This window comes from Rhinatrema bivittatum, chromosome 9 (assembly GCF_901001135.1).
Source record: "Rhinatrema bivittatum chromosome 9, aRhiBiv1.1, whole genome shotgun sequence".
Lineage (NCBI taxonomy): Eukaryota > Metazoa > Chordata > Amphibia > Gymnophiona > Rhinatrematidae > Rhinatrema > Rhinatrema bivittatum.
In genome coordinates this window covers 88,891,488-88,906,358 of record NC_042623.1, presented here as the reverse complement: position 1 = coordinate 88,906,358, position 14,871 = coordinate 88,891,488, and the positions used below count along the sequence as shown (strand labels likewise).

At 44.2% G+C, this 14,871-nt stretch overlaps 1 protein-coding gene across 1 annotated transcript in view; it reads right to left on the bottom strand.

Annotated features, from left to right (window-relative positions):
- Window positions 1-2,089: 2,089 nt before the first annotated feature.
- The window catches only part of WNT2 (Wnt family member 2), a 134,185-nt gene continuing 121,403 nt past the window's right edge, over window positions 2,090-14,871 (bottom strand). Inside the window, exon 5 of the mRNA XM_029615953.1 lies at window positions 2,090-2,319. Coding sequence (XP_029471813.1) covers window positions 2,090-2,319 — 230 coding nt within the window. The remainder of the gene's footprint in view (window positions 2,320-14,871) is intronic.

Genomic DNA, 14,871 nt, shown 5'->3' with positions numbered 1-14,871 from the left:
CAACTCACAACTGGATATATTCAAAAGCATAAAAAGAAAAACAAGAAAAATGGTAAGATCTTTTTCCCTCTTGGATCAAACACTACATGTGGTCCGTCTGCTTTATATTCTCTTTTGAAAAGCATTGACCAGTTCTTTGAAATGCTGGCTAATGGCCCAGGCAGCACCAGGTAGTCATCGTCCTCATGAGTTTCCAGCATGAGAGTACCTCACATTCACCATGCTACTCCATCGCTATGTTTCAGAGACTAGAAATAGCAGGAATAAGCAAGTTATAGGTAGACCTATGTTTTGTTCACTCAAGGTTAAAATCTGCTGTGTGGTGCATGACTGAAGAGGACCTAAATCCCGTGTCCCCCAAATATAAAAATCACCCTCTGTTGCAGAGTTTCCCCAAACTGTTTTTGGTAGGCATGTACACTTATAGGTTTTTTTTATGTCATTCTTTTCTTGTTGGTGCATTTTGGGTTTATTTGTGTTTATTTTGTTTCATTTATTTGAAAGAAAATAAACAAAAAAAAACCAAAAGGAAAAAAAAAAAGAAAATGTTGGGTCCAGGGTTCCCTCATCCCCCTGCCATAAAAGAATCCTAGCGCATCCAAATTTTAAGAATGCAAGCCAACTCTCGGTGGCCTTTTATTCTATCCGTGAAGGTTGCCAAAGTCCAAATAGGGCAGGAATGACCCCCAGTTGTTCCTGTCCCACCGGGTCTCTATTTCAAAATGATGCTGGCTGGCGGGGCAGGAGTAACTGGGGATTGCTCCTGCTTTATTTGGACTTTGACAATCCACACAAATAGTCTAAGAAGCTTTTTGGGAGGTTGCTGGCAAGCCCTTAGAGGGGCTGATTATTTTTCAGTGAGTGTGTGTATGGGGGAGGGGGAATCCGGGGCTAGTGGCTGCAACCTGTTACTATAGGAAACAAAATGAACACAATTTTGTTTTTCAAATGAAATAAAAGCTCATCCCTATCCCTGGTGGGGAGCCCATAATCTGTCTAGTTATCAGGATATCCACAATAACTTCGCACATAGTGGAAACCCAGCATATGCAGATATATCTCATGCATACTCACTGCGGGTTTCCTAAAAGCCCCACTGGTTGTGGTACCCCCCCCCCCCCCCCCCCAAAAAAAAAAAAAAAAAAGTGTGGGAAGACCTGCTCTGTTCTGGGTAACTCATCTCCTAACCCAGTTTACTCCATCAGGACCCATTCCACCTTCCCCACTTACTTACTAGACCAGTGTCAAAGTCCTTAATGAAAAGGAAGTAGAGTACATCAAGCATTCGTCACCTTTCTAACTTCCTGGTTATTTGTTTAAAAAAAAGAAAATCAGAGCGGGCAAAGTCAGAAATCAGAATCTGGGTAGAGTAAATGGGAGCTGCGGTCTTTATCTGCCATCAATTTCTGTTTAGCAATTGGGGTGTTTCAGTGTCGTTTTGAGCGGCCAAGGCTGCCACCCAAATTTTGCTTCTCAGGCATTGAGTTGAAATGTTATACATTTCCTTTCCTTTTATCTCAAATAGTAACATCAGGTAAAATGTTGCAAAGAAAGTTAGCATTAAAATTCCTTTGTTTTAGAATAGTTAAATAATTTTCTAACCTATAAAATGTAATATACTAATTATAGCTATTTCTAAGGAAATTATTCTAGCTTTCTGGTTTCCACATTTTGCAAAATTGCTTATGATCCTCTGCAGTCATGCAGTATCATTCATAAGTGTGCATTTATCTGAAGGCAATAACGCTGCGTCAGTAAGCTTTCAGCACCCCAATGGATGTATGCATGCCTAGGATATCTACACATCTTTGTCTCTCTTTATAGATAGATAGATATGTATATTCATACATATTAGGCATTTTCACCAGAATGCATGAGATTTTCATGCACAGTCAGGAAAGACATGTTACAAATAGAATTAGCCATGAAATACAACATAAATTATATTATTAATTATATAATTACATCTGCAAAATAAAGAAACTTAAGGGAGAAATAAAACGTGAAGAAGTACTGCATCCACGAAGCCTGCCTGAGAACTCCCAGGGGAAGCGGAGTCCGGAGGCTCTAAGCCTTGCAGGCAATTGTGTCATGTTTGGTCTGTCCAGCCTGTAGACTTGGGCGCTTTGCATGTGCGCACATCGATCGTTTCTAAACAGTCTTTGCAGCGTACAGCACAGCACCAATGAAATTTGCACTCACATTTTGCCAGCCTCGTGATACGGGACGTGTCGTACCCTCTTCCACAGCACATGACATCACAGCTGTCCATGCCACGGGACGTCTGATTGCACACACGGCCAGCTGTCCCCAAAGAGCCTGAAGAGGAAAATCATGAAATCTTTATCAACATGTTATACATGCACATTATAAGGACATGGGAAGCTTCTAAGTATGATTTAGAAAATAAATCAATAGCTTAGTATTTGAATGGATTAAACTAAGAATATCTTTCCTGAAGGGAAACAAGAGGGTGACTAAGGGAGGACCTGAGGTGACCTGTGCCTCTTCTCCCATTCAATTCCATTGCCATCCTGGGTACAACTCTGCATTAGGGATGTGAATCGTTTTTTGACGATTTAAAACAATCGTCTGATATATTTTAAATCATCAAAAATCGTTAAGAGTCGTGATACAATAGAAATTCCCCCGATTTATCGTGAAAAATCGTAAATCGGGGGAGGGCAGGGAAAACCGGCACACCAAAAAAACCCCTAAATCCACCCTGACCCTATAAAACGAATCCCTTACCTTCCCCCACCCTCCCGAACCCCCCCAAAGCTTTTTACGAGTACCTGGTGGTCCAGTGGGGGCGCGGGGACCGATCTCCCGCTCTCGGTCCATCAGCGCCATTTTGGCTGCCACTCAAAAATGGCGCCGATGGCACGATAAAAAAACCAACCCACCCGACCCTTTAAAAATGACCCCTTAGCTTCCCCCACCCTCCCGATCCCCCCAAAACATTTTAAAATTACCTGGTGGTCTATTGGTGATTCCGGGAGCAATCTCCCATTCTCAGGCCGTCGGCTGCCACTCATAAAGATGGCGCCGATGGCCCTTTGCCCTTACCATATGACAGGGTATCCGTGCCATTGGCCGGCCCCTGTCACATGGTAAGAGCACTGGCTGGCCAGCGCCATCTTTAAAGATGGCCGCCGCCATCGTAAAGATGGCCGCCGCCATATTTAAAGATGGCCGCCACCGTCGTAAAGATGGCGCCGGCCATCCAGTGCTCCTACCATGTGACAGGAGCCGGCCAATGGCACGGATATCCTGTCACATGGTAAGGGCAAAGGGCCATCGGCGCCATCTTTATGAGTGGCAGCCAACGGCCTGAGAATGGGAGATCGCTCCCAGGACCACCACTAGACCACCAGGTAATTTTAAAATGTTTTGGGGGGCTCGGGAGGGTGGGGGAAGCTAAGGGGTCGTTTTTAAAGGGTCGGGTGGGGGTTTTTTTTATCGGGCCATCGGCGCCATTTTTGAGTGGCAGCCAAAATAGCGCCGATGGCCCGAGAGCGGGAGATCAGTCCCCGCGCCCCCACTGGACCACCAGGTAATTGTAAAATGTTTTGGGGGGGTTCAGGAGGGTAGGGGAAGGTAAGGGATTAATTTTAAAGGGTCGGGCCTCACTAAAAAAAAAATAACGATAAGAATCGGAACCAATTCCGATTCACATCACTCACATCACCCACGATCAGATTTTTCCCCCCTCTAGCTGAACCCGATCGTTAAGACGATCGGGCACACGATTCACATCTCTACTCTGCATAAATGAATGGATAAATACATTCAAGTGAAAATTCAGGAATTCCATAACCAGGAACTTATAACAGGAACAATTTTGAGATTTTTAAAGCCTTCAGGATCTGAAAATTGTCTAATTCCAACCCCAGTTCCACAAATAAAAAAAGTGAGAACTGATCTCTATATTAGATAAAGATATTCAAGCATCAGATGATAGTGAAGTACAGGACAGTGATGGAGACAGCAGCAACAATAATTCAGACATACTGAGGCTGATGATATTCAAAAACAGCTGAACTAACTTTAGGACCTTAAGCTAGCTGCCTATTTAGGAATCCATTTTCAGCTGAAAATTCAGCTAAATTTAAAAATATAAAACTTAGGAGCCTAATTTTAGGCCTATTATTCATTTATTTAGATTTAGGATCCTAAGGCTTGATTCATCATTTTGCTATAAATTTCACAAGAATAGAACCTGCAATAAAAAAAGGGGTGTGGTTAGGCATTTTGGGCAGCTGCTGGAGAGAGAGAGAGCGGGAAAGCCTCTGGAGAGACACACAGTGCTGCTTGGCTGCACAATTTTTTTCAGTATCCTGGATGCATAACTAATAGCCTCATCAACATGCATTTGAATGTGATGAGCGCGATGAATTTTGGGGGGGTGTGTGTGGGGGGGGGGGTGATTTTGACATCTAAACTCCTTACAATGTAAGGGGTAGTGGACATGTGTCGAAAATGTGCATCCAACTGCGTGTTAAACAGTGCACTCGACCGAGCACACTTTACAGTATTGGCCTGCAAACGAGTTGAATATTCATTCACTAAAGATGCAGTGTACTGCTTCTACTATTACTGCCATTTTCTTCTACCAAGTAAATGTGCAGAGAAAGTTTTCGCAAAGGAAGAGTTTTGGGCACTGGAAAAGAGAGACTTGTAAGAATGGCGACCTCTTAAAACATCAATAAAATGATTTTTACAAATATGCTTTTATAAATTGGAAAGTTTCTTTTATACATGTTCATTTGAAGTAAAAGCATTGCTCAGGATGTGTGCTTATTAAATTGATTGATTTATATTCCGCCCTTCAGCCTCTCTGCATAACAGAAACAAATTGAGAAAAACAGATATTCTAGCAAATCTATTACAAATGTATTAAGCCTAACAGGGCGCCAAAAGATGTCAGGGAGCCCTGATGCATGTGAAGGTAATTTTAACATTGGAAACTTTAAAGAACTGTTAAAATTTGTTGGCCGGATTGGATCTTATTTTGGCTAATCATCTGTCTTTTAAAAGAGGTAAGACCTCTAATACTAGGGGTGTGCATGGAAAACCATTGTTGCATTTTGTTTTCATTTCATTTTGCCGTTTTAGCATGCATTAAAATGATTAATGCACATGAAATTGTTTTAACATGTACTAAAATGATGAAACTAAATTTTGTTGTTTTTACTCTCATTGCAGATTAGGGATGTGAATCGTTTTCCATATCGTCTTAACGATAGAAATCGTGTGGCAGGGCAAGAAAATCGTGTTAGGCACGATTTTTTAGTTAAAAAATCGTTAAAAATCGTTTTTTCCGATTAGTGCGCACTAACTCGAGTTAGTGCGCACTAACGGGAGTTAGTGCGCACTAACGGAGAGTTAGTGCGCACTAACTGAAAATGATACAATTTGACACTTTTCAGGTCAGTTAAGGTCAGTTTAGGAATGAATATGTATTCCTATTGGCTGCCCTCTTATTTATTCATGTTACCAAGCTTCCCACTGACAGTATATGGGGGATGGGAAATGGAAACAGTTGGTAGCTTGACAAAACAAGTAATGTGATCAGTCAATGTGACTAGAACTTGTGCCCTAACCCTGATACCAGGGGTATTGTGATCTTCCTGCACACAGTGCCCTATTCCTGATACCGGGGGTGTTGGGATCTTCTTGCACACATCCCGGTATCAGGGATAGGGCACTGCATGCAGGAAGATCACAACACCCCTGGTATTAGGGATAGGGCACTGCGTGCAGGAAGATCACAACACTCCTGGTATTAATAGGGATAGGGCACTGCATGCAGGAAGATCACAACACCCCTGGTATCAGGGATAGGGCACTGTGTGCAGGAAGATCACCCCGGAGGAGTGAGGGTCAGGCAGCTCCCCCCTGTCTGTGAAGCCAGCCTCTCACTAGTAATGCAGGGAGGGAGCTGTCTCAGACTTCACCATCCTCCTCCCCCCCCCTCACCCACACACCATTCACTAGCTGGGACATGGGGGAAGTCAGGAGTGAGGGTCAGGCAGCTCCCCCCTGTCTGTGAAGCCAGCCTCTCACTAGTAATGCAGGGAGGGAGCTGTCTCAGACTTCACCATCCTCCTCCCCCCCCCCCCCCTCACCCACACACCATTCACTAGCTGGGACATGGGGGAAGTCAGGAGTGAGGGTCAGGCAGCTCCCCCCTGTCTGTGAAGCCAGCCTCTCACTAGTAATGCAGGGAGGGAGCTGTCTCAGACTTCACCATCCTCCCCCCCCCCCCCTCACCCACACACCATTCACTAGCTGGGACATGGGGGAAGTCAGGAGTGAGGGTCAGGCAGCTCCCCCCTGTCTGTGAAGCCAGCCTCTCACTAGTAATGCAGGGAGGGAGCTGTCTCAGACTTCACCATCCTCCCCCCCCCCCTCACCCACACACCATTCACTAGCTGGGACATGGGGGAAGTCAGGAGTGAGGGTCCGGCAGCTCCCCCCTGTCTGTGAAGCCAGCCTCTCACTAGTAATGCAGGGAGGGAGCTGTCTCAGACTTCACCATCCTCCCCCCCCTCACCCACCCACCATTCACTAGCTGGGACATGGGGGAAGTCAGGAGTGAGGGTCAGGCAGCTCCCCCCTGTCTGTGAAGCCAGCCTCTCACTAGTAATGCAGGGAGGGAGCTGTCTCAGACTTCACCATCCTCCCCCCCCCCCCCTCACCCACACACCATTCACTAGCTGGGACATGGGGGAAGTCAGGAGTGAGGGTCAGGCAGCTCCCCCCTGTCTGTGAAGCCAGCCTCTCACTAGTAATGCAGGGAGGGAGCTGTCTCAGACTGGTATCAGGGTTAGGGCACTGTGTGCAGGAAAATCACTTAAAATCTACACTTACCAACAATCAATTACATATATTTGAACTGTGTACAGTTCCAGCCAGGACCACCTTTCTAAAATGCACAGTGATTGGCAAATTCAACATGCACTAGCATTTCAGGTGCCTGCTAACAAAAATAATAAACAAACAAGTTCTAGTCACGTGAGTGCTGATCATTACATTACTTTTTTTGTCAAGCTTCCAACTGTTTCCATTTCACATCCCCCCAACCATTACCTCAGTGTTAGCCTTGGTAACATCAATAGATAAGAGCACAGCCAGCCAATAGGAATACATATTCATTCCTAAGTGACCTTTACTGACCTGGGAAGTGTGAACACTTTGTTTCATTTTCTGTTGGTGTTCGTTAGTTTCCAGTTCCATTTCCCATCCCCCCAACCATCACCTCAGTGGTAACCTTGGTAACATCAATAGATAAGAGGGCAGCCAGCCAATAGGAACACATATTCATTCCTAACTGACCTTCAGTGACCTGGAAAGTGTTTATTTGTATCATTTTCAGTTAGTGCGCACTAAATCGAGTTAGTGCGCACTAACTGGGAGTTAGTGCGCACTAACTCCCGTTAGTGCGCACTAACACAATTTAACGATTTTTAACGATAAATCGTTAGAATTTCTATTGTATCGTGTTCTATAACGATTTAAGACGATATTAACATTATCGGACGATAATTTTAATCGTTGAAAAACGATTCACATCCCTATTGCAGATTGGAAATGACAGAAAATGAAACACATTTCATTAGTATATAACCCCTGTCTAGGGTTCACTAGAAAGGAGCTATTGGTAAAATTTAGAATTTTCCAGTTCATGGGAGGCTCTGGTAGGTATGCTTAGAGTGATGCAAAAAAGGAGTTACTCCCTTAAGGGGGATAGGTTTGGGGGTAAGGGTACTTAAGGTGCTTCCATAAGCACTGAAGGGCTGGTTGGTTGGTTGTAGTAGATTAGAGGAGTTGAAGCTGTTTGTAGAAGTGGTGGCCTGAGACTCCTGCAAGTCAGAAGTCAGCAGACTGAGCCTGAACCCCTTCAGGTGCCCAGAGGGGTTCAGTGTTGGAGGAGTAGGAGAAACCCAGGAAGATCTTCAAGGAGACAAAGAATCCCTCAGTTAACTTGGATATTTCTGTCTGGCTTGGGAAGCCTGCAGTTTGGGACAGAGATTTTGTAGGAGGAGTTTCCAGTGCCGTATCTGGGCCCTTCAGGTGGGATTGGACTGGGAAAGGTCCCTGAAAAGTGGTCAGCTTTGAAGTGAACTGTGAGTAATCCTTGTGAAGCTCTCGGCAAGTCAAAGGGAAAAGCTGTTTTGCTGAATTTAAATTCTGGACTTGCATTACTGAAGGTTTTGTTCATCTTTATTTGGACTTTGCTTTTTGCACTTCTGGAATCAATTCTCACTTTCTTGTGGACTGTTTTGGTTGCTTTGCGTATGTAACTCCCCTTGGGCTCCATAGCTTTTGTGTTATCCCCCAGTGGAAAAATCTTGGTTCTGGAGCTGCAGCAAGGTCTTTTCTTACCTCTGCAACAACCAACGGTGTTACAGATGTTTTTGTCTCATTTGAAATCAATAGCATACTTCTATCTAATACAAAATGAGATATACGTTTTTGCAAGAATGATCAAAGGAAAGATAAGTAAGTGAGTGAAAGACTTAGGGGTTCCCCCCCCCCCCCATTAATTGTGGGGGAAAAAAAGACAAAGTAAAAGAGAACAATTATCATTAGTTTTACATTATATTTACATCTGTAGAATAGATTAAGAGCTCATCAGGTTTATTCAACCTGAAAAACTAGATGCAAAGACTTTAACAAAGTCAATTTGTAAAATTCCCAGCCGTGCAACTCCGAAATGAGTAAATGCATCTCAGTGCTATGATAGTGCTTCGGTAATGAGTGGCTCTTTAAATGGTGTGCAAACAATCTGACCAAAAAGCACTTGCTGCTTTTATGTATATTATTTTAATCATCATCTAACCTTAGTTTTTCGTAGCTAGTTTCAATTAAGTAAAAACAGTGAACTGTTTTTGTCTATTCTCTAAAATTCTAGGTCTTTATACACTCTTCAGTTGCACACAGGAAAAATTGAGGCCTGAGAAAAATAAATTGAGCCGAAAAAAATTAATATAAGAAATAAATGAAGTAAAGCATTTCTCATGTTCAAGAGAACTGGCTTTTATAGATGGGTTACTGATGTTTGAAACTATCTTGGTTCATACCAAGATTCTGCCAGACAAGTTGCGTTCTTTGACACTGCAAGTGCTATGTTCAGATAGGATAACTTTAAAACAGCTGCACGCATGCTCATGGGTATGTGGAACTCTACTCTTGTACTTTATAACCTGCATGTATATGATATGCACAGATTCTAAAATATGCGCAAATGCATGCAGCCACCTATGTAAAAAAAAACAACCTATAAATGAATACATATTGCACTTATTTGGATAAGTTCCAACTTTGCTGCTATTTATCAGGATAAGTAGCTCTGTTTAAGACTTATATGTCTATCTTACTAAGGGGGTTATTTTCCAACTCATGTTATAGCCTTTTTGCTTCTGAAAAACACCTTAATGCATGGTGTGATGCTAATTTTGGAGGAGTTAGGGGTTGGATGTCTGTCAAAGTGAGCTAGCTTTGCAATCTTTTTCATTGGCATTAAGCTGTGTGATATGGCTAGATCACAAAGTGCAATGAGAGAGAGAGAGAGTGAGAGAGACTGCCTAGCTATAAGAGCCTTCTAGTAGGTATTTATCCCTCTTTAGGAGGCCTACCTAGTAACTCGAGGTGAGGTTTAGGTAGTAGTGTAGGGCAGTGGTTCTCAACCTTTTTTTTGTCGGGACACACCTGACAGATGGTTCTCACATGCGTGACACACTGACCCATGATCGTCACGGGGCTAGATGTAAAAGTACAGTTTTCATCCACGGGAACCCCCCTGACCCACAATAATGGATGTAAAGCAGAATTATGACATTCCCCATACAACTCACCCTACAATAAAGATATTCTGGTTCTGGTGTCATCTCAGTAACAGCAACTCAAACTCCTACTTCCAGGCTCAATAGCCCTACTTATGAAAAGACAGCAGTTTACCACCAATGCATGTCCTCTTGAGAAAACACAACAAATAAGACTGATAAAACTCTTACATGCTAGTAAAATATCTCATCTCGGTAACAGACAGAGAACCGACCTAACATACTCCCAGGATCTGTAGTAATGCACATAAACTAATCTGCACACAGTTACACCTGTATTATGGAATACACTCAAACAGAAGCAACCCTATCTATGAAAAGGCAACACTATAAATATTAAATCAGGCCCTAAAAACCAATACACCTCTTATAAGGAAAACAGAACTAGCAAGCAGCTATAGATCCACACACAGAAATAATTGTAAAACTATACTAATAAGCAGAATAAATGTTTCTAAACAGCTATGAACAGAATAACATCCAACAATTAAAAACTCATAAAAACTATTAAAAATTCTCCAAACACCAATAAAATATTTCAAAAAAAAGCAGACACATCACATAATATTAAATGATTAAAATGGCAGTCAATCAAGAAAAATAAACTTAAAAAGCCACCTTTATTTACCCCCTCCAGCAGCTCTCCTACTCCTCTTCCAGGCAGGCCATAGCACACAGCAGAAGCAGCAGTAGAGGCTAAGCTCTATACTCATGGTCCTCTTCCTTAGTCCCATGTCTCTCAAACACACACCATACCAGTCATGCCCCCATGACCAGTTTCTGTCTCTCACACACCAATCATCTCCCAAACAGTCTTTGACACACACACCAGTCACCTTCCTGAACAGTTTCTCTCATGCCATACACAAACACAGGCTTCCCACTCCCGTGTTCTACTTACATATACGGGCTTCTCACTCTCATAATCACTTTCTCTGTCTCACACACACTCACCAGTCTCTCACTCCTCTCCACATGCACAGGCTTCTCATTCCCATAATCACTTTCTTTCTCTCACACACACACACACAAACACACACCAGTCACCTGATCTCTCTCATGCATACACACACACAGGCTTCCCACTCCCATGTTCTTTCAGATATACAGGCTTCTCACTCCCATGCTGTGTCTCACACACACCCAGGTTTCTCACTCCCATGCTCTCTCTTCACATGCACAGGTTTCTCATTCCCATAATCACTTTCTTTCTCACACACACACACACACACACACACACACACACACACACACACAAGTCACCTGATCTCTCTCATGCATACACACCCAGGCTTCCCACTTCCATGTTCTGTCTTACATATACAGGCTTCTCCCTCACATGCTGTGTCTCACACACACCCAGGTTTCTCACTCCCATGCTCACTCTCTTCACATGCACAGGCTTCTCATTCCCATAATCACTTTCTCTCTGTTACACACACATACATACACACACACCAGTCTCTCTCTCATTTCCATGTTCGCTCTCCACTGAAAAGGCTTCTCATTCCCTGAATCACATTCTCTCATATTCACACACACCAGTCTCTTTCTCTCATACACACCGTCACCTTACCAACCAGTCTCTCGCTCTCATGCATGCATACACACACAGGCTTCCCACTCCCATGCTCTCTCTCTCACATAATCAGGCTTCTCACTCACATGCTTTCTTTCACACACATCCAAACCCCCCCCCCCCCCCCCCCCCACAACAGCAGGCTTCTTACGCCCATGCTTTCTCACATACCCAGATTTCTCACGTCAATGCTTTTTCTCTCTCTCTCACACACACACACATCAGTCACCTCCCTGACTAATGTCTCACACTCTCACATACACATCAGTCATCTCCTTGAGCAGTCACTTTCATTGTCTCTCACATATACACATACATCAGCTCTCTGACCAGTTTCTCTCACTCACACACATGCTCTCAATCACACGCAGGCTGGCTGCTTCTTTCTCTCACTCACTTCCTCTTCCCTGCCCCTCCCCGAGCACAAATGGTAGCTGCAGCAGCCTCCTCCTCCAGCCCCCGCAAGCCAAGAAATTAGAATCCCATCGGCCGCGGGAGGCTCATGCTGCTGTCTCCTTTCCCGATTACCGTCTGCTTCAATTGCTCGGGAGCCGATGCTTCAGCCGCTGCTGCTATTTTATCATGTGGTACTGCTCTTTCTCCTTCCCGCGCACCACGTATCACTTCCTGTTCCGGGTCACGGGGGGGGGGGGGGCAGGCGGGGGAAGAAGAAAAGGCCAGCCACAAGTGCCACAGCTTTTTTTTAGCACTGCTGCCGTTCCCACTGGGCTTGAACGTGTTGATAGCCCGGTGGCTACGGCAGCAGGGAAGACAGAGCAGTGGGAGAGACCGGGAGCACGCAACACAGCAGCCGGTGCTTGGAGACACACTAGTGTGTCGCGACACACCGGTTGAGAACCGCTGGTGTAGGGGTTAAGGGCAACTTTGACATTCAGAGTGAGACGTATGACCAGAACAGTACACTCTTGTGAAGATTTGATGTCCTTCAGAGTGAGGAAATTCACACAAAGATGAGATTTGTACAATGTTCTCTAAACCTAGCTTGATGGACTCTCAACCTGGGTAACATCAAGCAAGGTTGAGAGAATACTGTACAAATCTCATCTTTGTGTGAGTTTCCTCACTCCGAAGGTCATAAAATCTTCACAAGAGTGCACTGTTCTGTTTGTACGTCACACTCTGAATGTCAAAGTGGCCCCTAACTCCTACACTACTACCTAAACCTCACTTCGAGTTATTTATTATTTTTATTTATTTATTTAACAGCTTTTCTATACCGGTATTCATGTGAACATCATATCGGTTTACATCAAACAAAAGATAGAAATTACATCGAACAGGTGGGGAAAACAGGGGCAGGGAGGGAATGACTAGAAGAGAACAGGCAGAATGAGTTTAACGGTAAACATGGAAAGCAAAACAAAGAATGATAAAATTCAATATGGCATAAATAGTTAAAATAGTTATCTGAGAATGCGTTAAAATGAGGTAGACGAGTCAAAGGCCGAGTAAATCAAATTCAATTCGAGGCAGTTTGAGGGAGAGATAAAGGCAGGAAGGGTCCTATTCTGGGAAAGCCTGGTTGAATAGCCAGGTCTTTAATTTTTTTTTTGAAGTTTTTGGGGCAGGGCTTGAGATGGAGGTTTGGAGGTAGTTTGTTCCAACAGGTGGGGCCCACAATAGATATGGCTCTATCTCTTGTTGAGGAGAGGTGTGCTTTTTTGAGGGAGGGTATTTGGAGCATACCCATGCGTTGGCTCGAGTGGGGTGGCTAGGTTGAGTGTGAAGGAAAGGTTCGCCTAGCCAGTCAGAGTTATGCGAATAGATGGATTTGTGAATGATGGTCAGTGTTTTGTGGAGGATATAGAGGGGAACGGGGAGCCAGTGAAGGTCTTTAAGGATGGGGGTGATGTGGTCTGATTTGAGTGCATGGGCGATGATTCTCGCTGTGGCGTTCTGCAGCATTTGTAAAGGTCTAATGGTAGAGTATGGGAGGCCAAGGAGAAGGGAATTACAGAAGTCGAGTCTAGATATGAGGGTTGATTGAATGACAGTGCGGAGATCATGGGCGTGGAGAAGGGGTTTAAGCTTCTTCATAACGTTGAGCTTAAAAAACCCTTCCTTCAGTATTTTGTTGATGTGTGTTTTAAAGTTTAGGGATTGGTCGATTTGGACTCCTAGGTTTCGTACGCATAGTTGATTGGTAATGGAGTTGAACGCAGGGTCATTTGTGAGGGCAGGCTTCAGGGTTTGATAGTTGGTTATGAGTAGTAGCTCTGTTTTTGAGGAGTTCAAGGCTAGTTGAAGGGTTGAAAGGAGGTTGTTTATCGAGTTGAGGCATTTGTCCCAGAAGTTGAGGGTGTCGGTAAGGGAGTTTTGTTTGGGGATGACGATTTGTACGTCATCGGCGTAGATGAAAAATTTGAGTCCTAGGTTGGTTAGGAGGTGGTAGAGGGGAAGGAGGTAAATATTAAATAGAGGAGATGAAAGGGAGGAGCCTTGCGGGACTCCTTGAGACAGGGGTTGGTTGGGGGATTCTGCATTGCCGATTTTTATGGAAAATTTTCTGTTGGCTAGATATGAGGCAAACCAGAGCAGGGCTGTACCAGAAATGCCTATCTCGGCGAGGCGAGTTAGCATGAGGTTGTGACTGATGGTGTCGAATGCAGCGGAGATGTCAAGAAGAGCAAGGATGTAGCTGTGTCCTTGGCCAATGCCTAAGAGAAGGGGGTCTGAGAGGGCAAGGAGGAGGGTTTCGGTGTTTAGATTTTTTCGAAAGCCGAACTGGGATGGGTGGAGGATATTGTTATCATCAAGGTATTCCATGAGTTGAGTATTAACCACTTTTCCCATAATCTTTGCGATAAATGGAAGATTGGAAATGGGGTGGTAGTTTGATGGGTCTTGAGGGTCCAGAGATGGTTTTTTGATGAGGGGTTTGACAATTGCATGTTTAAGAGAGTCTGGGACTGAACCCAGGGTGAGGGAACAATTGATAATGTCCGCTAAAGGTTTAGCGATAGCGTTGGGGATGGATAAGAGCGTTTTAGTGGGAATGGTGTCAGAGGGGTGGGATGCGGGTTTGAGTTTTTTTAGGATGGATTATATTTCCTTTGAGGAGGTGAGGTCGAGGGAGCTTAGATTGGTGTTGGTGGTGGTGGAGATGATGGGTGCGGGAAGGGAGGTGTTGGTGAATCTACAGAGGATGTTTACTATTTTATTGTGGAAGAATGAGGCAAGTTCTTCACTTTTTTGGGGGGCTTTGTTGTCGGGGATGCTGGGGGTAGTAGATTTAGTAAGGTTCAAGACAAATGAGAATAGAGCCTTGGGGTTGTATGTGTAATTGTGGATTTTGGCTGCATAGAAATCTCGAGTTATTAGGGGGGCCTCCTAAAGAGGTATAAATACCTAACTACTAGAAGGGCTGTATAGCTAGGTGTTCTCTCTCTCTCTCCCCCCCCCCCCCCCCCCAACAACTGT